The sequence below is a fragment of the Pterocles gutturalis genome, unplaced genomic scaffold (genome assembly GCF_000699245.1).
Source record: "Pterocles gutturalis isolate BGI_N339 unplaced genomic scaffold, ASM69924v1 Scaffold53585, whole genome shotgun sequence".
Lineage (NCBI taxonomy): Eukaryota > Metazoa > Chordata > Aves > Pterocliformes > Pteroclidae > Pterocles > Pterocles gutturalis.
The window spans coordinates 1-25,423 of record NW_010142929.1 but is presented as its reverse complement, the minus strand read 5'-3'; the positions used below and the strand labels follow the sequence as shown (position 1 = coordinate 25,423).

The following is a 25,423-nucleotide window of genomic DNA, read 5'->3' as shown; positions in this document are numbered from 1 at the left end:
GCGCCAGCACCGCCCGCCTCCAGCCGCTGAAGCCAGCGCCGCCATCTCACGTAAGGGCAGGAGAGCAGGGGAACACCCGGGGAGCGAGCTTCGGGAGCTGCGCTCCTAGACAGTAGAGCGCCCGCACTGAAGATGGCCGCTCCGCCCTCGGAAGTTACGTCAGCGCACTGACGGGGCGGGAAGAGAGGGAGGGCTGAGGTGGCGGCGGGAGAGGCGCCGGGCTGAGGGAAACGAGTGACGGGTTCGGCCGGAGTGAGGGGTTTTGCATGTCTCCAGGAAAAGCAAAGCAAGGGGAGGTGGTGCCATGGCTCTGAGCGGTGGCGGGGGCCAGCTCCTGCCTTCGTTTGCCTAAAACCCTGGTTCCAGTAGAGCTGGCACAGGCACCTGGCGCTCTGTGAGGAAAACCCACAGGACAATGCGACACAGTTATTTCTAGCGAGATACGGTTGGCATAATATTTCTGTACAAGAAGCAGCCCATCACACCTGTATGTGTGTGACAAAAAGTGATAAAAGTGGGCCACGGAATTGTTCCCCTAGCTGAACGTTCCCATAGCAAAAGGACCTGAAAGCCAAACCAAAGGAAGCCAGGGACACGGATACTTTCAGCAGTACCTCAAATGAATTGCCTTCGACATCCTTGACCCTGAAGGACTTGCACTCCTTAACACACAGACTGGCAACAGGACTCTGCATCAAGGTCCTGTACTTGGAGCTCCAAAGAGCTGCAGCCAGAGTGTATTGGGGAGAAAACTTTGTGCTGACAAGTCCAATTATTCTTTGTACAGTACTAAGTTACTTAGAGAATGATGGAATTCTGTATTGAAGCACTGTTAAATACAGAGGTCAGAGGACCACCTCATGAACGTAGGATGAACCAGAAGCAGCAACGATGACAGCTCATAAAAAAATTGGCAAGCATAAAATGGAATGACTCTTACAAAAAGATGTTGAAAGAATAGGATGTTAAACGAAGAATTAGGGTTACCTACAGTAAAATGGGTCACCATTTTGGGAACATTGCTGAAAGCTAAATTCCAACCATCAACGTCAGCTGGCTCTCGAGACCAGCTTCCAGGCAGATGGCAGGGTACCCCAGGCTGGGGTACAGCACCACGGCAGGCGCACTGGGAGAACAAACCCCAAGGCAGGATTGAATGACAGTGCTGACTGACAGATGCTCTGGAGGGACAAAAATGCCAGTGACAGAAGAAAAGTTTGAGCCAGCTAGAACTAATTTTCTCAAATTCCCTCTCAGTTTCTATCACCTAAATATTACGATTTAATAAATTGTAGATAAAAGTAGAATTTATCACTTGGTATTTATCTCGATTGATCAAATACATTATTCTATTTTTTATTCATAAAAAAGGACTGATGGACTTGCATGAGTTCTTTCAATTAATTTTATTGAGTAGCCAAATCTGATAAATTAGCACAGATAAAATAAGCATTTGTATGTGTTACAAATGACTTTTTACAGGAATAAAACAGTGAAAATTACAAACTGTAAAAAGGAGGACAAGTAAATCCTGTCTCAAATTCAGAAGGGGGAAGATTTATAACTTCATACTGAAGATCAAATGTTTGAGTTCAGAAAACAAAGATTTAATATTACAATATTATACACTACTTTACAAAATTAAATTTACTATAAGGATTACATCCATAATAGTAAACAGAACCTTAAAATCACATTTAATGGTCCCTTATTTAACAGCCACTCTGCATCTTTGATTAAGTTCTGTTACGAAATTAATTCTAAATAAAAGTGTATCATTCTAGTTATTGCAAAACAGTCTAGTGGACTTAGACTCAAATATATTAAATTAAAAACGATAATGAAAGCAAAGTAAAATGGATGGTAACAACACTGGCTGAACACTAATGTGTCAAATACAGAAATAGTTTAAAAAAAAAAAAAGTCTTCAACTAGAAAAATAGAGTACATTTGCAGTGGTAGAGTTGTCGTGCTGAGATTTAAATACCAGAGCTACTCTTGCCTATTTTTTCAGTTCATCTTCAGTGTCCTCATTTTTCAATTGTAAGTAAAAATGACACATCATAGGTAGCTTGTGTGTTCAGTCCTGTATTGCCCTTACAGCAACACAAGGTGAACCAGCAGGCCTTTCCCACTGCGAGGGAATAAACTAATAAAGTTCAATACAGAATTTCTTCCAAAGCGAAGAGAGCTCCAGAGGGCTAATCTGATTCTTGCATATCATGTTTTGCTCTGTAAAACTCAGGGACTCTAATTCAAAGTTGTTAATTGCCACAAAGACTGACATCTTTACCCATTAGTCTGGTGTACATAAAGCATTTAAGCCATCTCCAAAATGTATGTTTTTTTAAAAAATACGGGATATAGTAGCAAAATACAGTCACAGTAAGAAACAGACTTCAGTGGGCTGTTAGATGCAAGGATGATTTTCAACACCCGAGTGATAATATACCCAAAACACAAGTTTTAAGTCATAACCTATGCAAGTGCATAGCTTCCATTTATGATTTAAATGAAGAAACCCCTTTCCCCCAGAAAAAAAAAATTATACTGTCAAAACTTAAAAAACCTCTTCACTATGACTAGAAACTGTGCAATTCTCTGAAAAGCTGTTCAAGTAAATATACTCCTGTTTGCTCTGGAGACAGCAGACAGGGAAGCTTAAATTGGTTCTATAATAGTCTTTTCACGCTATTTTAGACATTGTTCTGAAGTTTAGCTTCTTGTGCTCCAGTGACGAATACTCTCCCCAAAGAAACTCCCCCCCTGAAGTAAGGCAACTCCTGACAATCATGTGCAGCTACAGCCTGAAATGGTAGCAGATGATGACCCTATGATGTCCTTTGACATTTGTATCACAAAATGTAAGTTAACTAGGCCTAATCACAGTACGTTTGACCTCTTGTGTTTTACCTGTTCAAGTTACTTGCCCCAGGAAGCAGGTTTGCAAGACCTTTAAGTTTACCACTATTAAACAAAAAAGCAAACCAAGATTTTTCCATATGAAACACTTCCACAGGCATAGGGATGCAGTAACTTAAATACTCATTACGTCGGTAGCTATTAATGATAGCTTACTCGCCAAAACAGAAGAATTATCAATACACTCTTATAAAATTACTTAAATATTTTTGTTTATAAATTTTCATTTCAATGTCAACTTCCATCTGTAGCTCTGACAGGGATCTGAGAGTATATTTAAAGCTTTTATTTGGTGCACACTGGCTTTGGACCTAGGTGCATTACACAGCTGCAGTAAAAAAAAAATCATTTGAAAACTTCAAGCATGTCTCAAACCATAAACAAATCTTCAAATGCAATATAATATTTTTGTCTTTGGAAAAATAATGTCTTTTCCGATTTTAACATCAGAATATTCAATGTTGTCTCGAAATATTAGGTTTGAAATGCTGTCATATAAACTCGCTTCAGAAACACACAAGATTTTAGGAGCCTAACATTCAGTTAATGTAAACAAAGCCAAAAGTCTACTAAACGTAAGCCAAAAAGTCTGAGATAACCTTCCTTGCCCTTCCCCTGTGACACCATTCACAAACTGAAATTAAATCTATTCCTTTTACTGAAGAAAGCTTGCCATCTACCTAAGTCTACTTTTGCTGCTGACTCAGCCACTTTTTAAAAAGTGTTTCATACAGGGCCCGCTCCTCCCCACTATCTTTTAATTAGAATACTGGCTTATTAAAAGCTTTAACAAATTCAGACATCTTGTCTGGGTTAAGCTTACCTTTAGTCCTACTAGCCATAATCCAATCCAAGCTGATTCTATGCTTCATAAGTATTTGTTCGTTTCACAATGAACAGTTGTTTCATTGCTACTTTAAGCATTAAGTTGAACATTGAGATGCTCTGTCTGTAATCACTGGATGCACTTAGCAAGAATTTCCCTGCAAGCCATGATCAGTATTGTGAGGTTTTATATCTAGCAGCAAAAAAAAAAAAAGTAAAGAGTTACAGAAATATACATTTTGAACAACAAAGAACTCTTTATTTTACAAAATGTATTTCACCTTTTCAGTATTGCCTTTGTAAATGTACTTCATGATGCAACTACTTACAGTAAAAACATGATTTGCAGCAAATTAAAAGGTGCTCAACCAGTTCCAACAGTTTGATTTTTTTTTTAAGGTACAATATTATGTAGTTGCACATTTGATTCTCAGATGTGGTCCTTTATTTGCTTTAGTTCGTTGAAATCACAGTGAGAACTTCTCATTAACTGCCTCAGGCCACAGATTTAATGAAGGTATTACAAGCACAATCGTTCTTTACTGCAAAATCTTTCCTTAAAGACGTCAGCCAAAGGCTAGTTTTTCATTTATTCACTTGCTGCTGTATATGAAGGAGGAATTCGTAGTACGATAAGGCTGATTCTGTTCTGTCTTCAATCATATTTTGCAGAAAACTTGACTTCAATGGACTGTCATCCCTTAAAAATGAAAATATAAGTGTTTCAGTGAAAGAAACATTTGCCAAAATCCACAGCGCAATGCATTAATAAAGTTACAGGTCAAGTGGCAAGATATTTCAAGAGTTTAAGGACATACAAGAAGAGTTATGTCAAATAGCCCGTATGATTAATCCTAACATGCACTTATCAGCATTTACTTCATTTATCTGACATTAACTAAAGACTGTACTGTGACACTTAGTCTTTTTTAGTCTGTGGAAATTCTAATTGGAGACAATTCATAACAAGTCATATCTGTTGTCAAATCTACTGGGCACAGCATGCACCACTGTTAAAACTTCCATTAAGAAAGTTCAGTACATGACAGTCAAATATGTATTGTTAAGAAGTCCCTAAAGAAGTACAAAGACTGTTACAAAACACTTACTTTATTATGTATAGTATAGGAAAGAAAGGTCGCTGTTCCCTCAGCCAAGAAATGAAAGCTGTTGTTCTGATGGATTCTGCAGTTTCAAGTTCCGGGAGATGTGTCTAGAAGGCAAAGGGTATAATTAATACACACATAACATTTTTCAGAAAAACAGTAAAAGGAGCACTTAAAATAGCCCAACTCTATCCTAATGAAGTATAAAGGAAACCCAGGCGGATATGTTTTGTGATGTACAGTTTTAGTCTAGTCTCCTTTGAAAGGGCCTGAAACAGTCCAGTGCACTAAACTGGTACCAGCAACTGGCTACCAGAATGGTGACGAGCTGTGATCGATACCTGCTCTACTGCAGAAACCAAAGGATTTCCCACTAACCCACTGTGCTTACTATTCACAAATATCCTGTCTGCTCCCCCAGTTCTGAGAAATGAAACCAGTGCCAGCCTCTTACTGTGCTTTCATGGGAAGATCTATCAAGTTTTATCCTGGAGAAACTCCAAGAGAGGTCACAGAAATTATTTCTTTCTCTGAATCTGGATTTATAGTGAGTAATAACTGGAGGGCTGGTATTTGAATAATGGTATTTTAGTTCTCATGAAAGTAATATTCTGGTGGACAACGAAGCAAGCACGTACCATATTCTGCGGTATTGAGCCATAATTTGGAACTCCAAGGACTTGGCTGATAAAGTTCTGCCCACAGTTCTTCCCAATCCACAGAAACATTACCTGAAAGATACCCAGCAATACCAACATGAATCCAATGCAAAACCACACCTCAGCAGCCTCCTGCACGTTTTGAGTTCTCAGAAAGAACGCATCAAGTAAGTTTGGATACTTTTTAAAATCACCAACGCCACACAACTTACAGAGCCAGCATCCATAAGGTAAGCACCATCCCTGCTCAGCTTCTCCACTGACAGCTGGAGAATGGCTGGCTGAGGTATAGTTCTATCGTTTATGTTAAGAGCCCCCTGAAGGAAAAACCAAAAGAAAAACACCGGTTCATATTTTGATGCAGTGAAACGGGTACAAGAACAGAAAGTTAAATAAGAACAGGAAGTATTACATGGAATACTGAAGCAGAACGCTTTTTCTCAGTTTTGTTCAAGTCATACTTCAAGTGCATAATTTACTGATCTCAATGTTTTATTTAGAGAAGGTGTACTTCATCAACTTAATCTTAATTATTTCTAGAACTGAAATATCAGACCTGTTCTGTGCAAAATATGCTCTAAAATTATTCAGGCTCTTAAACATTCTCTCACTGTTCACAGAACTACTGTGACATTTTTAAAATCAAGCAAGCTACAGAGGGACAAAAGTTAAAGCATGTTATCCTGTCTCGATGTACATGTGATTTATAGTGCAAGATAATGACACAAGGCAAAAAGTGAAATAAGTTAGAAAAAACTTTCCCCATCCATCCATAACCAGAGCACAGCTTCTCTCAATTCACCAATCCAGTCTCAAATAACAAATACATAAATGCAAAAAATGTGAAAATATGAAACAGTAAATTTTATTTACACAGCTTTAATGTGGAAAACTTGTGCGATTTTTAACATGAAATTATTTTCACATCATACAAATCTTAGGGATCAGACAAAGAGACCACGTAGCAATGCACATACTCACCTCATCTGTGAGATTATCAACTCTGTACAGACTGGGATGTGTCATAAGCATGAGGTAAACAAGGGGCTGGTTTTTCACTTGACACATGGTAAAAATGCGTTCATCTAGACGTGTGTTTGTCCCAGTTTGAAATGCTTTCTGCAAATGATCAGACATTTAATTTGACCGTTAAAGCAAAGTGAAATAAGCTGAATTTAGCACACCATCTACTGTTTATTTCTAACTTAAGTCGTAGAGATGACCATAAGTATTTTCTCATGGTATGGTATTTCAGCACTGCTTAGGTAATAGAGGATTTACAATAAAGATATGGTCCTGGCTTGTTGGGACAAAAAAAAACAGCTATCACTGAAACAAGGGCTCGCTCCTCCCACTTGACTGGGTCAAATGCTTTTTCCACATGAAAAAGCTCAAACGTCAGTATAAACATCCTAGTTGCAATATGCTGGTTAATTCCTTGTCAAGAGGTATGAATCAGAAATTCCCTCTAGAACAGAAAGCCAGCTTGTCCAACACTTTAAATGACTTCTAGTATCAGTTCAGGGAAATCCAATTAAAAAAAATACCTACATAGAACAACTATTGTGAAATGCTTTAAACCTTTTGCAAAAACAACCAGCCAGCCAAGTCTTTGCCAGCCAGCCAGCTCTCTTTTAATCCACACTGAACTGCTGTGTGGATCTACGTTTCCAGAAATGCGTAAAAATTAGATACCTGAAAGAACACTCTGCCAGTACCCTGCCACATTCTCTAGACTAGCCAGTGTCTTTAGTATTTTCCTATTCCCTTGCTTAAAACATCCATAGTTTTGTTTTTATACATACTTCTGAACTTCCATTTCTCAACTAGATCATTCTACATAGTGATATTCTTTAAACATCTTCGCTATTCCCTATTGCTCTCCTCTGCAGGCAAGAGCAGAAGGCTAGTTCATTACTCTGATACATTTGCTCCATAAAATTCTCCAAATCCCTCAATTTTTCATAACATGACAGACTCCAAGATAAAAACACATATTCACCACCTGTAAAATCGTATGTTATCTACCCAGGCCTGAGAAACAATTAAATAGGTTTTGTTCTACATTGACTTTTCAAGTCATCGAATTCTGGGGTGCAGAGAAATGGAGTTGGTACCTTGAGAGAACTTTATCTGTTCAAGAAGGACCATTCTCACATCTGTAAAATATCTCTGTACTCTAATGGCAAATTGCAGGAAGGCTGGTTTTATTAAATTATCTAAATCAAGCAACTTCTCAATTTTGAGTCCTACAAAAATACTGAAAGAGAATATCTATGCTGTTTTTTACATCAAAGAAATGTCCTTTCACTTCAAGCTGACATGCCAAACAGACAATCATCCTCTTGCACAGCTTCCTTTTAACTCTTACCTGTTTTAAGAGTGCCAGTACATAAAGTGGAAAGAGCCGTAGTGAGTAGGGGGCCATGAGACCAGGTTGTTGAATGCTTAGGACTGATGAACGGTAAGCTGATAAAGAATCTATCACTGCGTTGACCAAGGCATCCCGAGCATCACTCAAGGTAGCAGAAACTGATCGGTCCACAGCTGAAAAGAGAGTACAAAGCTCAAGTAAGAGGCTTTTCCTCCCTTGGTAGGAATACAGTCATATATGTTAACTTTTCTCATTTTAACTATAGTTCCATGCATCTTAATAAGCTTTTACTACACTATAGAGGAAATCAAGACAAGTGATTCAGGAAAAAAGCCAGGGGCCCATGATGATGCACCGAACTAAGATAAGTCCAGGTGACTACATACAGCTATCCTGATACTTTACCTAAACCAAGCGTTAGAAAACACACCTCTTAGGTTTGCAACATAGAAAACACTCTTAGAAAGAGAGAATCTTTTCTTCTAATGTTACTTCCCAGAGGATTACTGTTCCGAGCTTTAGGGATATAATCCATACATATCCAAACAAGCTCTTATCATGCTTACCCATATTGGCTAACAGCCCGGTGATGGCTTGGACATCCGCCCCTAGGTAGACATCACTCAGTGTTGTTACAACAGGTAAGCACATAGTGTGGACACGAATTCGTCTTTCACCTGTAAGAAAAGAAAAGTGTAGTCTCTAAACATAACTTTTGTTTTATAAAACAAGAAATGCCACTGTTTACTCAATGGCCAAGGGAAAAAAAAAAATCATACAAGCAGTGAATCAGGCCATTTCCAGTAGCTTTTAAAAACTGTTAGTTCTCAGTTTCTGGGTTAAGCGTACCTATTTTCAGACCAGAACTAAGTTTCCCAAGAAACTTCTTGTTCTGGAGGAATCAATAACATCACAGCTATGATCTTGATAGTAGATAAAATATTTTCTGTAAGTTACTGCAACTGATTTGCAGCTTATAAATAGACACAAAAAGACCCATCTGAATATTGTACCTTTATTGCAGCTAACACTATCTGTAACCTTACCTTTGCTGGATGTGTACAGGAGAGCTGACTGAAAAGAAACAACTTGCATATCAGTAAGACTCTCTTCCACCGACATTTGCACAGCATATCCCGCATCTGGGTTTACGTTGGGTAATGACAACAAGTCTGTAGATCTTACGAAGAAGTTTCCATGGAAAGTATGAATGGAAAGACCTACAAGATAAACATTGTATTGAATCCATTTTATTCTTGTAGTTGTGAAGTACAGACACCATTTACACACCTGCCATCAGTGTTAATGTAAGAATGTGAAGATCAGGAAATGTAAATATCCCAAACAGACAACTAATCCATAGAATCCCCAAAGCCTAGGAGAAACGAGGAATTCGGAAGTCAAATCAATGCAGAGTAGTAGTACTAAGTCTCTAGACTATAAAAACAGTCCCTTGTTGAAATAGCAATGCAACAAAATTTCCAGTTTTAATCATTATAAAATGGAATTCAGATGCCAGTAAAGATACTGCAAATATAATCTTCAATACCTGGTCTGATTCCTGGTAGTGAATTTTACTTTTCTTATCTTTGTCTTTTAACCAGTTAAGCTTACATAACAGCAAAAATACCAATCAAAACATTCACAAATAACAGCAAACACCTGCTTCCCTCCACCCCCCCAAATCCAAAAAACTGTGTTCAAACCTTTGGTGCATCTTATCCTCATGACAGCCTCGAACCCAATCTTTCTAGTTAAATACCGTTTCAGCTCCTTTTGCAATTTCTCCACCTGGACAGGGTTGTGTTTATGATGGTAAGACTGGTAGTAATAGACACTACCTGCAGAATACCTTGATATACAACCTGAAAAAAAACCAACATACATTGGCGGAGTGCAGACAGTTGCTGCTGTGGTCTTTAAATAGACCAGTTGAATGCAATATTCCCTTTAATTATTAAACTGTTCACACCTGCACATAGCTCTGCTACACACTTAGAAACCTGCACACAGAGACATAGATGTAACACAACTGTATGTTCAAGCATGTATGGAGTTTCAGGTGTGAAATAATTTTCCACTGGCATGAAATTACAGGTACTTTGTCACTTGAAAGTTTGGTTAAGTGGAGAAAAAATAATTAAAACGCTAATGAAGCTTACAGTGAAGATGTTTACGGTGACGGTTAAAAGGCATAAAAACAGGAAAGTATTTCAGCCGCTAATGCCAGGATCGCAAGAATCCTGACTAAGGGAGAAAATGAAAACAGCTAGGTTAAATCAGGAAGGACTGAAAGATTACATTTTGTTCACTGTCACTGCTCGTCAAGGATGAATTTACATCTTGAAACACTAGATTAATTCAAATCAGGTTTATATGCTAAGTGTTAATGTAGATTCTAAGTATTTGCCAAAGGTACAGGTTACATGCCCCCAAAACAGCTTCATATGACCTACCTAGAGAAGCCAAGTCAGAATATTGTCCACTAAGAAGAAATAAATCCACTGCAACCTGTTGCCCTGAGCAGTCCAAGGCTAACTTCTTGTAAAAATCAGTTGATGGTGTCAAATGTATGTCCTGTTAATACAAGGGAGTATTACAAAATACAAAGGAAATTCAAATAGATTAACACATTTATTGCCTGTTTTCAGGGACACTAATAATTGATTCTCCATCACCAATTGCAATGATATCTTTAAAAAAAATCAGATCACTAAACTGTGTTTATAGTTCTTGGGGTTTTTTTTTGTTCTTTCTACTGCATTAAACAAAGGAAGGTTAGCTCAACAAGAGAACCACAAAATTAACTCAGAACAGGCAACTCCAGAACCACCTACGTCTACAGAAGAGGGCAGTCAGTTCCCTCGACCTTTTTGCTTTTCTCACCTTTGCAGCTGATCTTTGGTTTGGCTCTTCTCGTGACTTTAGTGCTCCCATTCCCACAGATGGCAGCTGTGTCTGGAAGACAGAGATTCTACCTCCAGTAGGGGACATCAGTTTAAAGGCAGCCTGTAATGCAGGCCCCAGAGCGCTCTGGGTTTCCAGGGACTTGGTGAACATCTGTGGCAAGGTCTTCAACAGATCTTGAATTAGCTACAATTGAGAAAACAAAAGTAGTAAGACTAGGGTGTTCGGAGTTTTCTTCTTTATAGAGCTGATTGCTGAACACACATAAATACGTATTAACACTTCTAATATTAAGGTAGTAAAGAAAAAGCCCTAGCAAAAGTCAAGTACTGTCTTGTTTCAGGTTAGCAAAAGCTTACAGTCACACAGATAAATTACAAGACCTTTTTTTCCACCCCAACCTTGCCATTTAAGCCGTAGGTGTTAAAGGGCACTAAGTAATCCAGAAATTATCAAGCATATCCCAAACTATGTGAATGTCACTAGTTATTTAAGGTAGTTCTTACCTCTTTATTTTCATTTAAATTTACTAATAAGTTTTCTGGCATTGGTATAAATACATCTGGAAGGAAAAAAGAAGTATTCAAGTTATTTTTTAAAAACACACCAAGCTTCCCCCAATTGTATTTTTCAACCATTATACCTATTGGAAAAAGAAAATGCTATCAGTATGTAAACCCATTCAAACATAATTATGTGGATTTCTTTTTTTCTCACAAGCATACCTGTGGCTGGAATGCCACATTAGAGTAGAAATCGACAGGGTTGAAGGATAATCAAAACTATTAAGTAAAAACACATAGTGAAGATTGTCTAGTGTTCATTCTGCCCTGCCCTATACCCTGCAGTGGAAGGTGACCTGGAACTCAAGGCAGAAGAAAAGCACCAAGCAGCGGTCACCACAGAATCTAGAGGCATTTACCAAACATCAGTGTTTGGGATTATAACAGAAATGTAGATAATTGTACAAATTAAACTAGAAGTTAGGAAGGCTGGCTTCCTGTTTTAAGTCATGAACAGCCACAGCACTGCTCAGACATAGGGGGGCTCTGTAAACGCAGAGATGTGCTACTTCTAAAGCGATTACTAGAGATACTAATGATCTGATCTAGAAACTCCCACCAGGTCTATTTTTTAAAAAGGCTGCCAAACCAGCAGTCATTAGCAGATACTAATCACAGAATTTACTTCCACATACCTTCAATATCTGAAACTATAAGCATCTGAGGCTGAGAGAGACCTTCCTGAAGACTGTAGAAATGGATTGTGCTGTCAAATGTTATGAAGCCTATTTTTGTTCTAGTGTTCCCAGGAAGCCTAAAAATGAGACATATGGTGTTCAGCAAGATGAAACTTCATTTCTGCAGGCTGTTAATTCCTTTTTGGGATTGGTGAAGCAGATAGGAAAGAGCCAGACTGAGAAACAGGCCTCAAAATTACCTTTCATACTAGTGCAGCTGCAACGGGAAAAAGACTAAAGCTTTACACTACACTTTAATACAACGTGGGCCACTGGTAGCCAACACTACAAATTTCTCCTCTAGACAGGAAGTACTGGCATGTTGATGTCTATCACAAGTTTCATAAGAGGAAGGAAAATAGGAGATTCTAAGAAAAAGATACTTACAAATCAAGATTGTCTAGCAAGGTCTGGCAGACTGTATTCAAGTATCCGGTCTCTACTGCATTGTGAGAGACATCAAACACAAAGAGGTACACAGGTGGTTGAGGTGGACGTAGCTGTGGAAAGAAGAGATTAGCTTTAATTTTCAAAATTATATTTATTAGATTGGGTTTATTCATTCCACTGCAAGTTTTTTTTTCTATTAAAACAGCGCACAGATGATAGCTAAAACTTCTGAATGCATTTGTCTCTTATTAAGTTATTCTAGAATTATAGTTATCTTCCAGAAGACCTACCAACACCTACATATTCTAAATATGGAAGAACTTTGACATCATAAATGTTTAGAAATGAAGAACTATCTAAAGTTCTTCCCGAGAGTTCTCAGATACACTCCTTGGGGCTGCAACTGTTCTACTGATCTGGAAAGCACCCTTTATAACAAGGCTTTTTCTGACATCCCTCTGGAAACAAAACAAAGGGATAGAATATCTAAAAGTAAATAAAGCCTTACCATGTATTCAGATGGAGCCATAAACTCAATAGTAGCATTCTGGACTTCAGGTCTTTTATGAGGTTCTCCATAAACTCTTGTCACAGGATTATACATGAATTCTTCAGGAACTATGCAGACAAGTTTATATATTATTACTTCACACTAATATTAGCTGTGCTGCATTTTAAAACAACATCAACCCTCTTGTGCCTGTTGGGCAATGTTTCTTGGAGAACTATGCTAGGTAAGACAGCTGATTTGTCACCTGCTAGGGTACCTTGGGAGACCACGTCAGACTTACTGGGCTTCATTAGCCACACCACTGTCTTGGCCCACAGGAAACACCTCTCACGTCTCACAGCCCCAGCACGACTGACAACAATCCCTAGTACTGATAAGGCCACAAGATTACAGTCTCAAAGGCCAAGGTGGGAAAGGTCAACCTTAACAGCTTAAAGCAATAAGCACATTTAAAACCTACCATCATTCACTCGATAGCACAAATTGCATTTCCATCTCCTTTGGTCTAGAAAGCTGACAAAAGGGTTGATGTATGTCCGGCAGGAACGGCATCTCACTATAGTACTTGAAGTGACCACTGGCAATTGCTGCAAGAGAAAAGTGTTTTAAAGCACCACCACAGCTATTCATCTACAATAACATTATCTACGCTGTGCTTCCTGGTTAGCTAGTCACAGGAAGAAGTATTTCTGCATCCTCACAACACCCCTGCAATTCCTCAATGAGACAACTGGTCGGAACTGAGCGCTAACCTATTTGACTGTGTAGGTTCCCTTTTCAAGCCTTTAAAGCCTTGAATTTTACACTGATGGTTTAAGACCAAGTGCTACATCCAAGACAGATCAAAAAATCAGAAAAAAATACATCTTTGAAAAATTTCTTAAATTGTGAAATATAACAATATTTAAAAGAGGCACTGCTAAATTCATAAAGTCTCCTCGCTATCTGAGGACATCCAAACCCCTTTAACTTTGTTAATTCTTAACTAAGTCTAGAATTAGTACTAGGTTTGGTACAGGAAACCAATAACTACAACAGATATGTGACAAGGTAAAGCTATCTAAGCAATACTGGAATTTAGATGTGTTGCCTTCTGAATGCTGTGCTGCCTCTAAGCATCTGTGTTTTTCGAGGTTTGAGATTTTTTTTGTTTAAAAAGTGAGGCTTGAAAGTTTAAAAATGGTAGGGAGAAAAAATTCAGAAAAATTACAAAGATCTGTATGGAACAGGGAAATGTCAGTTACCAAGGTAATTTTTCTGGGTCAACATTAGCCAACATACTTGCCCTTCTTTTATAATTCATTGTCCAGCTCTGGACTCTATAGTAAAGGCAGAACTGATATTTCAGCATTTAAAGTTTTGCATATTTGTCATACCGATAAGTCTTTGAAAGGATGAAGCAGGAGCCCCAAAGGAAGTTTGGCTTTATTCAATAAGGCCTGAGTTTGAGGAATGTTAGTCAGGGTACAGCGGAACAACCTACATGGAGGACAAAGGGTTATTTTCAGAGGCTTTCAGATCATAAAAGGATGATTTCAGTAGTACATAGCATCTTTACATTCTTCTAGAGCTTGTGATGGTGAATTTATTTTTCCAGATCAAGGATCTTCTCCAACCTTGTCAAATCGTTCTGTTTTAGTCTGAGCTTGACCCACAGTACATACTTTGAGTTCTTATTTTATACACATGCTCTTTACACAGAACTGAGTGTCATTTTAGTCACTCAAGGCAAAGTTAAGCCTAACAATGGCCAAAGTAGCACCAAATCTTTATATACTAAGTGTTATTTTGGAATACCATTTTGAGGTGGCCTTATATACAAATCTGAACCAGCAAAGTTTAAAAAGTTGTTTTAAAACTTAATAATTTTAAAAAACCCCAAAGTCATTTTCAGAATCTTCAGAACTCAGGGGTTTCCAGAAAGCGCAGATGTGCACAGTACTTTTGCAAATCCAGTCCCGCTTGTTTGTATGAACAACTTCACAAAGCCATGGTTATTTCTACCTATCATAAAAAGACTTGCAAAGCAGGAGTACTTGGTTATACAACATTTGGTTGGTCTCCTCAGAGAGATTACTTAAATAACCAGCTACTTGGTTTGACATTCCAAGCCTCTTGTTTGACATTCCATTTACTCCGTTGTTTGACATGGTTACTTGCAATACAGAGATCACTCATGTTTCTGCATTCACAATCTTCTTCACGTACCTCACTCAAGTGGGTTAACTCCTATTTTATATCTTTTCTCAGTCATACTCACTGCCGGCTATATTGTAAAGGTTTTGTATTGTTCCTATCTATAGCTGCCTTGCAAGCAATGTATTTTTCCTCATGCTTTCTACACAGATAATTTTCCTCACTTCAAAGTTTAAACCACTTACTGCCTTTATCTTAACACAGTGAAGCCCATTTTCAATGATTTCTACTCACAAAAGTAAGGAAATATTTTGTGAAGAGTTACATTTACAAGTAGGAATCTCTACTATTTATTTTGATGAATTATAACAAATGGATAATCTTACTCAGGATTACAGTTGAGCTTCTGGATGTCTTCATGCAAGTTTGGGACAGGAGCCTTCAAGAGGGTTGGAGGAAGAATATTTCTTTCTTGAAGAAGATTCACAGTTCTTAACCCTTCTTGCTGTAGCGTCAGGCTACCCATAGATGCAGTTAAGTGATTAGTGCCCAGGGCAGGCTAGAGCCAAATAAAATTTCAGAAATTAACACCAATTATTTGGATGAAACCCACAGTTCATTTAAGAAGCAAACATATTTCCCTTTTTGTTTTGTTTATGTATTAACTGCCATTGTATTACAATGATATATTTAGAAGTACTACTTGTTACATAAACTTGGACTCAGGCATGTAACATACTAGAGGTAACAATCAGCAAACATTTGCTACAAAGCTTTTGAAATACAGAGGCTCAGCTGGCAAAAGTGTTGGTCAGTTCGCTTTGAAAGTTAATTGTAAAAACCAAATATTTCAGCTAACTATAGCAACCCAAGATAAGAAAAACATGCCAAAAGCAGATGAAAGTTTTAAGAGAAATATTCTAAACAGATTCAAGGATAGAACACTTCAGAAAGAGCTGGCACACAGCTTTTCCAAACTGGTACCAGGGCAACAGCAAAATCATTAATTTCAGGCTACATTCATCTTGAATAAATGACACTGAACAGTGACCCACAGAAGCAGCATCCCATAGATGCACAACGCACACCAATTGTCACTTTTCTTTACCCACACACCCCACAGATAATTCTGACATATAAAACCAGACAACCTTTACCTGGTGGAAATGTTTTGATGCATCTGGATATTGCAACGGAGATGTTTGCATTCCTTGTGCTCCAGGTGGAGAAGTATTTTGGTAGCCTGGAGGCAAGGCAGGGTAAGAATACCCAACACTTCTATTCATCTTAGGATTTGGGGGTGCAGGAGAAGGATGCAGCGTTGCTAGAAGCAGAGAAGACAAATACTTAAAATTAATTCAAGAATGACAGCTTGCTCAATGCAGTAACGCAGCAGGAAGGCTTGTTGTTGTTTAGTCTCTACATGTAAACAACTGACAACTGCAGTCAATTTTGCAAAATGCTCTTAGCTGCTTTACCATACCTACAGGCAAAGACACTAATTGTCAATGCTTCAAATTTCACAGTTACTTTCAAGGCAGACATCAAAGTATATGTATGTCTGTACATAATTGCCTAAACTTTTATCTTTCCCAGACTCTTTAAAAAAGTTACATAATAATAAACATTTTCAATTCCAAAGCCTTACCCATGAGACCACCACCTTCTATTGCATCATAGCTGTTCTGGACCACAGACCCATCACCGGCAGCAGATGTAGCATCACCTGTTAAGAAAGACAGTCCCAGTAAAAATTTTTACAAGTTACTAAGAAGTTCTAATGAGGTAACTGCAAAGAAATCCTGCTTGCTGGGATGAATATGAAGATTAGCATAGTTTGGATCTACTTGGTTTCTGTCTCAGGACAAAATTCAATTAAATATACATCTTAGCCTCTTTCTGACACACACACATATCCCATGCTGATGTGACCTCAACAAAGGACATTCGTAAACTTGACAATCTTTTTTCAAGGAAAACAAAAGCCTCTACACTCCTGGTTGAATGATTGTTTAAGATTACTTTAGATTAGGTATTCACCACAAATTCCAAGCTGATATGCAGTAAAGTGTCAGAGGAAGTGTCTGTAGGCTAGCTGCAGTTTACAAAGTACCCTGGAATTCAGGTATTGTGTTCCCCAAAGAACTTTTTGCACTGATAATTCATGGAAACACTGAATTCCCTTCACTTACACACTTAGTCCAGTACTACTCACCAAATACCAACAGTTCTGATACGGTCACACACCAGTTAAGATACAAGTTCCAGCTGAGATAAGAAAAACCTTGAAATTGAGAGCGTGCTGCCAAAGGACAGCTTTATGTAAGCTGTGTCTGAATATTCAAAACTAATTTTCTATTGCTAAGGAGAAGTAGGTACTCAATTTACTTTTTTTTAAATTATTAAAATCTTCAAAGATGACCCAATAAAAGGAACTTACATTATACACTGAATCTTGCTAGTGCACAGCAACCAACCTACTTCACAGGCTAAACATTTCTATCTCTCCAGAGACCTGGAAATGATTCTCTTCATTATGAAGAAAAGACTTTCTAAGTGAAAGTGGTTTCTAATGCATTTCATATGTTCAAAACTAAACCTGAACATACTATTCTTGTACTTACACAGCTACCACACAGAAGAAACTGTCAACGTGAACATGCAAGGAACCAACAGTTTCGACACAACAAACTATGTATGTAAAAATAAAACCGCTGGCTACCACATGGCCCCACCTAGCATGGGTACTGAATGCAATACAACCACAGGGATGTTTGATACAGAGCCCTGACGAGCTCTTAAACAACAGCGTGTTTGTGCAGGGCCCAGAGGAGACAGAGCAAGTCAACTATCCATCTTCAACAGCTGACACTTAACAGCCTCCATTAACTACCTTCAGCAAATGAACAAATCCAAGATATGCATTTCAGTGATTTTACACAGGAGGGAACAATAAGGTACAGCTACATGAACAGGTGAGGAATTGCAGGGTCCACAATTTAGCTTCCCCTGCAGGATAAAACAATACAGGAAATGATACACAGATCATGGCCTCCACAGCAGTCGAGGATGCAGAGAAATCAGAATTTCAATCTAACTTTAGAACACTAAAAATAAAAATAAAAAAGAGATGGCAACTATGGGAGATGTGGACATGTCAAACAGCACTTTGAAATCTATTTCAAAGTGTCAATTATATTTATTTCATTAACAACTGTCAACAAGAAATATTTTACTTCCTTCCAGGCCCTTACCTGGTCCTTTCAGATAAAATTATGATGTTTAAGTATCAGTTTTACTATTTGAGTCCCTAACGGAAGAGTGTACTTGACTTTAAAAGTTGCAAATTAGAGCACGTTGTCATGTTCAAATTCAACAAAAAGAGCAAATTATTTCTTACCTTCTCTATTTGCAGCTGAATTTAGCAAAGACTGTGTATTAGGAGGTCCTGCTATCAGTGGTGACGGCCTAATTAAAGGTGGACCACCAAGGGGTGGAGGTCCTAAAGGCGGCCTTGGAGGGGGGTGGAGTGGAGCTAAAGGCTGAGTCACTGGTGGGGGTGCAGATCCTGTAAAGACATTCATTTTTATAGGGAGCTCAACCCAGCTGAATAAGTCACAAAAGTTTTTTTACAAAAACACACCAACCAAACTCTCAATATACCTCTTATTCAAATGATAAACAGCATGAGATACATCAATCCTAACATGTGCGTGGAACGTTTCACCACTTGAGATTGCTTCTGTCATGCTCTTCTTCTGTAGCTATTAGCCATGACCTCTTTCAGCTTTTTGTTGCTATTGTTGGTAAGGACTTAAGAGCATCCCACACAAAGCAACCCACCTTCAATTACTAAATCTGGACTTTATAACATTATAGTACAGCCCCAGATTAGACAGAGTATAATGAACTAGTAAGAGTCTAAACAGATTCCAAGAGGACGCTCATGTTCCACTTCAACAATCTGATGCAAAACAGCAACATACAAATTCTATAGCTACTAAAATTACTTGGGAAAATATTTCACTTGGGAAAGCATCAGCAAAGTGCAGTTTGAATAAACTTGCTGTGCGAGTGTGAGGTGTTTTACTCTGAAATGTTTAACCCTCCATGTTAAAAGTCACAGGAGAGGTTTTAACTGCTTCTATTTTAAAATTCTAGGACTTTCTCAAGCCAAGACATTTAGAAACCAAATTGCTTTCCTTCCCTTCAAATAATGCCAAATCCTAAGAGCACTCCACCCCTTTGTTCCCCATTATTCCAGAGGCCAGTATAACGCCCTTTAACTCTAGGAAGACACCAATGTGTTTTAATATGTGAGCCTTTCAATAGCCAAGGCTAAGTTATCCCGTATCACCAGGTCTCAACGCGGTACAGAAGCCCGTAAGCCATACACAAAAGTATTCTGACAAAATCCCATAACAAAAACCTCTAATGAGGCTAAAAGCACTTCACAAGAAAAAAAATATTTGCCTGAACATTTGAAATACTTCTGTACGTAACTCCTATGCTCAGTCAGAAGAAGCTCCATAACAACAAACAGCAATCTGGCAAAGAGAAACTTGAGTATTAACTTTGTTTCCATAATAATCACACCTTGCTTAAGAGAGATATTTAGCTCTAGAAAAGCTTTTCACCACTGCAGGAGGAATATTTTGTGTCTCATGCTTTCAGAGTACTTTCTGAAGACTGATGATTATTGATGATAGTGAAAATTACACATTTGGAGGAAGTACGCTTTCCATTCAACTGGCCTCTATTCCAATGGCACGGAATGCTTTTCAGTTCTCTTTCCAGGCTGCAGTCAAGTTGTTTGCATCTACCTGGCTGAGGCTGTTCAGAGAACAACCTGAATCAAGTGATTAAGAGAAAGGCTAAAAAGTTTTAAACTGCAAAAGACCACACTCACAAGACAGGGCTACAGTTTTCAACTGTCCAGACGTCCTTACTTGACTGAAGCATGCTGATGCTCTAACAGCCACGCCAAGGAATGGCGAAGGTCACAGAAACAGCATTGCCCACAAACAGCTTCCCAAAACTATGAGACACTGCTCAGGCATTACCTGCTTCAGCTGACCGAAATGCCTGACCTGTGCACAGAACTTCCATTTCTAATTCAAAGAAATCACCCCGGTACTTGTGATGTGCATTTTCTCAAAGTATCTGCTTTGACAACCTCATTCCACAAACAAAATGCTGCTGCAGAGTGAACTCTATATCCTCTTTTTAAAAAGGACACTGAGAAATGGACATTGGCAAAATACCAAAAAGTTACAGTTACCTGGCTTCATATAGCTGTTCTGAAGCGGAGGACCTCCTGGCGAAGCAGCATATTGATAATTTCCTGGAGGATTTGTATTTCCTGATAATGATGATGGTGGCTGAGCTGTCCCCGTCCCCGACACATGAGCCAAATGGCTTGCTTGAGACCCAACTGGCTGACTCCCAGGAGTCTGGCTGTACTGCCAGTTTGAAAGCACTGGTGGGCTAGCTCCAGGAGGAAAGCTCCCAGCAGACGATATAGCAGCTGAGTTTTGCGATGCAGGCAGCAGCACTTGTGGAACAGGACCTGTTTGTTGTACTGGTGACCCGGAGAAAGGTGCCACTGGTGGTCTATTGAGAGTCTGCCCAGGTCCTTGATAATTGTTTAATTGAGAAACATTCTGAGAGCCACTATAGTTATACTGTCCGGGAGACTGATGGGGAGGAACCTTCGCCGGCGTCTGATGCAAATACGATCCTGGAACCGAGGGGCTATATCCCTGGCCATCTGATGAATGCATCAGCTGATTTTGAACAGGACCTGGAAGAAAAAAAAAAGAAGCAAACCACCCTTTAGAAAGTCAGTGCTGTGTATTACTTCTGAAAATAAGAGATTGTCCTGGGAATCTCTTTCCTCAGGATTTTATTAGTCTCCAAGTCTTTTTTTTTTTTTTTTAAACAATTAGGTGTGACAGAAATACTGCTGCAGGGGACACAAATTTGGTACTGTTTTGCTATCAACACTTAGATCTTTGTTTTGCTTTACAGTAGCCTCGCAACCACTAAGCATTCCAGTGCCTGAGCGCAATCCATCCTCCTGAACTGAAATTCACACAGGATACTATTTCCATCTTCAGAAACACCCAAAAGCAAGCTGAGCAAAGAGGAGCACTCTCCCACACAGCTGGCAGCGGCACAAGCGAGCAGACCGAAAGCAGAAGCATCCATGACGTAACAACGCAGTTTCATTTGATGACTGACACCAAATCAAACTTTAGCTTATGGCAAAGACCCGAACAGCCAGTTTCAGCAGAGGTCACTGCGCTATTTCTCAAGTGACAAAGCTAATCTACAGAAGTTTCTGCAGTTAATTTTAGTAAGAGAACTATTTGTACACATGCTGCTCATGTGAGCAAGCATCTGGTCACAAAGATGGAATGAAGGGTAATTTTATCATGAAATAATTCATCAATCAGGAAAATAAAACTTGATAGGTTAATGGTGCTTTTTATGTACTTGTTGGTTGGTATAGCTGAACTAAGTTTTATTCCTTTCGAGAAAGAAAATTGAAAAATGGTTAATAACTCTCCAAACAGTAAACAAAGCTGACAAGAGCATCATCACATTTCTGCTTTACACAGGAACACAAAGAGACAGAATACCGTGGGATTTCCAACACGGTAAGAGCTGCATCAAGAAAGCTACCACCATAGGCTGTTCATACCATTGCCGCAAAACGGACATTCTGAAGGGAGACTATAAATTTTCAGTGAAATCCTTCTAAGCAGAAAACGCTGGATAACGTATGCCACAGCCAGCCACAACTCCTTAAAAATCACTAAAACACTTTCCAATGGTGTATCGTTCATTTAAGCCAGCCCTATGGTGGTTCCCCCCACCCAAACAGTCTGAATATTGGAGACAGTCCACACACACAGTTAAACATCTGAAAGCAGAAAAGATTCTCTTCACGATTTAGTTAAGATTCTTTTCTTTGCAATCCTGTACTATTTTCCAGATTTTCAGAATTAGTTAGGATTTAGACAATTTCTTTGAACCTAGATAAACAAAAGCACAATTTTCCAGACAGAAAGCTCTGCAGAATTCAACACTTCCAATTTTCAAAAACATGCCAGAGAGATGAGCTTGGAGAGCAGATATATATTCACCATACAAGTACTGGGAACAGCTGCCATCAGAATGAAACCACAGAATTTCATTTAACATCAAAACAAAGACAGCTGGCGTCCTATTGAAACATTCTAGTTAAATTTCAAAAGGTAAGGAAGTTCCCATTTCCAAGTTACAATAACTTTGAACTTGGGCCTTTATGACAATAAATTAAGCTAAACACAGAATACATTGAAATACGTGCTACTTATCGTCCAGTTACACCCCACTGTCCTTACAACACTGCTCATAGATCTTTGGAATAATCCTCGAAAATCAACGGTGTCTAAACAAAAAGCCTGCAAGCACCAAAGTGCTAACAATTACGACTCACCTTTGAAAATCACCTTGCAGTGTATCAGATGGGTTTTCAACAATCGATTTAAAAATCCATTGGAAATTAAACTTGCTCACTCTAAGAATGATGAACTCATGTGATGCCAGGCCTCCTGACCCCATCGCCATGTACACTGATGTAACAACCTTACTATATGTTGCACAAAAAACACAGAAAAAATACAAATTATTTTCTTAACTTGATTTTTCACCTTGGATCATGACTGTCTAGCACAGGCAGGAGCCACAGTACTCGGATTGCTCTCTTATGCACTGTTTTCCCTTCTTGAGGGATAAGTTTGAGGATAAAGTAATGGAAGAGACGTAGAATCCAAAACTGACTGACGTGGTATTTTCTATGGCACTTTACTTTTTTTTTTTTTTAAAAAAGCACAAATTCACCACAGCACAATGTTCCAATGTTCCAAATTTTTATTTTTAAAGTCAGAAGCACAACGAAAAGTCTCAATAGCCTATGCACAGTTCATGTTTTCAAGACAAGCCTGTGTAAAGCTGCCAACAAACCTAAAGCAACAGGCTGAGGGGTGAAACCCTTTCCAAAGGGCTCCACAGTCCACAGCGATTTCTCAGAACCTGCTGTTCTGCTGCTGCCAGGTACCCGCCACCTTGACCTGACCCCTTTACCGAGGCCTGGCAGAGAGCATACGGCTCCCCGGCTCTCCCTATACGCTGCTGCTGGTTTCCTGCACTGCTCCACGAAGCCAGAACTAACAAGGAATTCAGTGCAGGCTCAAGAGCTGGACCACCTGCACAGCTGCGAAACAACCGCCACTCAGAGCAGAAATAAGTTAGCAATACAGGAAAGGCCACCGACTTCACAGCAAGAGACACCTATAGAGGAACACAAGGTCATGGAACATTTCTAAGAGACAGGGAATGGCACTGGAACATATATGAAGGCTGCCTGACGGTTTTATAAAGTGAGAGGTTGAAATATTAGCACAGGAGACTCGGATTCAAGTTATATTCTCTGCTACACAGAATTTCAGCATCACCTACTCCAAGCCAGTTATTTAGTACATCACTTTCACCAGCCGTAACCTTTCCAACTTCCAGGGAGATGCACGGACAAACACACTGAAAAGCTGCATCCCAACCGAACCGCCGCGGGATCGGTCACCACCAGCGCCCGCTGCAGCTGACTTTGCCCCACTGGTTTCCAAACCCAACAGCTTCTAAAGCATCTCGTGACTTCCAAATGCCATGCTACGACATCACATGAGGAGAGCAAAACAGTCCTAAAAAAAATTTTCTCCTTCTTGTTTGCACTATTAACCGGAAAGCAAATTAATGACCTGTCGTTAAACGAATACAGAATATTGGTTCCATTAAAAGAAAAAAACAAATGAAGTAGAGGAAGGTTGTTGCTAAGCAACCCGATGCTCTGTGCTGAACAACTTCCCGGTCAGCACACGGTGCTGCTGTGACAATTTACTGCCTTTGTGGACACACCAGCTCCAGGAGTTGCTTGCAAACAGTAAAGCAAGCAACAAGTTGAGAGGAGGAGCTGACAGCTATGTCAGAATTCATCATTCTGTTGACAGCTTGCTTTCCTCACAGAGCCCTGTACCTGTCACAACAGTACTCTTGGTACGCTCTAGACTGTTTTAAAAAGCTTTGTGTTTACTGTAAAGGTCAAGGATCACAGAACCTTCTCAACTGTATTTTAAACAATGCTAAGAACAGTCCACGCTTGAATAATCTAATTTATTCAAAAGGCCAGCGACCCACACCTTATCTCTAACATACCATAACAACCGTTTAATTTTATTACCTCGTATTTGCGTAACTGTAAATTTCAGTTCTTTATTTTTTTATACACCTGACAGCCGGGTAGCCTGAAATTCCTCCTCCTCTGACTGCCTCCCCAAAACTTCCATTATGTGCTTCATCCCACCACAGGGAAATCAGCAAACACAAAGTGATGTGGGTCTGTAAATCATCCCACCCGCTCACTCCATTAGCTCACATTCTCTTTGAATGCTCTCCAGAGCAGAGGCTCTCTCTTGAGACTGCATTCATACGCTTCCCACTTTCTTGACCCTATAAGCAACTATACAATTGTTTGTAAAATGTCATTTTACAGATGTCTTTGAGGAAAAGCAATAAGCGCGCTGTGAAGGAGGAGGGGGAAGATAAATCAAACCATCTAATTACTCACGCATAAAGCAGAGAAATCAAAAGATCTCGTTATAACTGAACTGCTTATGATGCAGCACAACGACTGAAACACACGAGTGTACAATTAAGGAACCAAGCCCAGAGGATGCTGGCTGGATATGCAAGATCAGGAAATACATCCAATAGCACAGATTTCCACACATTGAAAGAAAATACGGATCCAAGGCTTGCCTTGTATTTCTTTCTTCCTAGCTTAAAAGGCTGGCTAGTAAGCTATTCACTTTCAGGATCTTGTTTATAAAAAAAGATATATGTTGATGGGAAGAAAGCCATCAAGACTTTCCCAGACTGTAGCACACAGGATAATATTGGGATTACGTGACTGACAAGATAAAAACCATCCTGTTGCGCTGCAGGCTGAGCTCAGCCAGGTCCTCCCCTCGGCAGCGATAACCACAGTGCCACATGTACAGCTCCGTTCCAAAGGGTCAGAGGCTCCCAGCGCTGCCTCGGCTGTGTCACCATCAGGGACAGGGACCGCAGTGATGTCCAGTGAGGCTCACACCCTACATCCTACCTGGGCAGCACAAGCACAGGTCACCTGAAAGGCACTTTTGGCAATTTATAAGCCAAGAAACACCAAAAAAATATATTCCGGGATGCTTCTGTTATAAAAAGAGATTGGAATGAGGATTTATTCTGCCTAGTGCACAGCTCTGCGTT

The 25,423-nt window shown here is 39.3% G+C and overlaps 1 protein-coding gene across 1 annotated transcript; it reads right to left on the bottom strand.

Annotated features, from left to right (window-relative positions):
- Positions 1-3,980: 3,980 nt before the first annotated feature.
- On the bottom strand, positions 3,981-24,387 carry SEC24A (SEC24 family member A; the record flags this gene model as incomplete). Its single annotated transcript, XM_010084512.1, has 23 exons — positions 3,981-4,447; positions 4,857-4,960; positions 5,492-5,584; positions 5,725-5,829; positions 6,494-6,631; positions 7,884-8,059; positions 8,453-8,563; positions 8,933-9,106; positions 9,593-9,751; positions 10,343-10,463; positions 10,773-10,979; positions 11,300-11,355; positions 11,992-12,110; positions 12,421-12,533; positions 12,932-13,041; positions 13,395-13,521; positions 14,311-14,413; positions 15,457-15,629; positions 16,228-16,394; positions 16,719-16,796; positions 18,471-18,638; positions 20,352-20,873; positions 24,354-24,387. Coding segments are annotated over 23 exons (3,273 nt in total), but the record flags the coding sequence as incomplete, so codon positions are not given.
- Between the last annotated feature and the right edge of the window lie 1,036 nt (positions 24,388-25,423).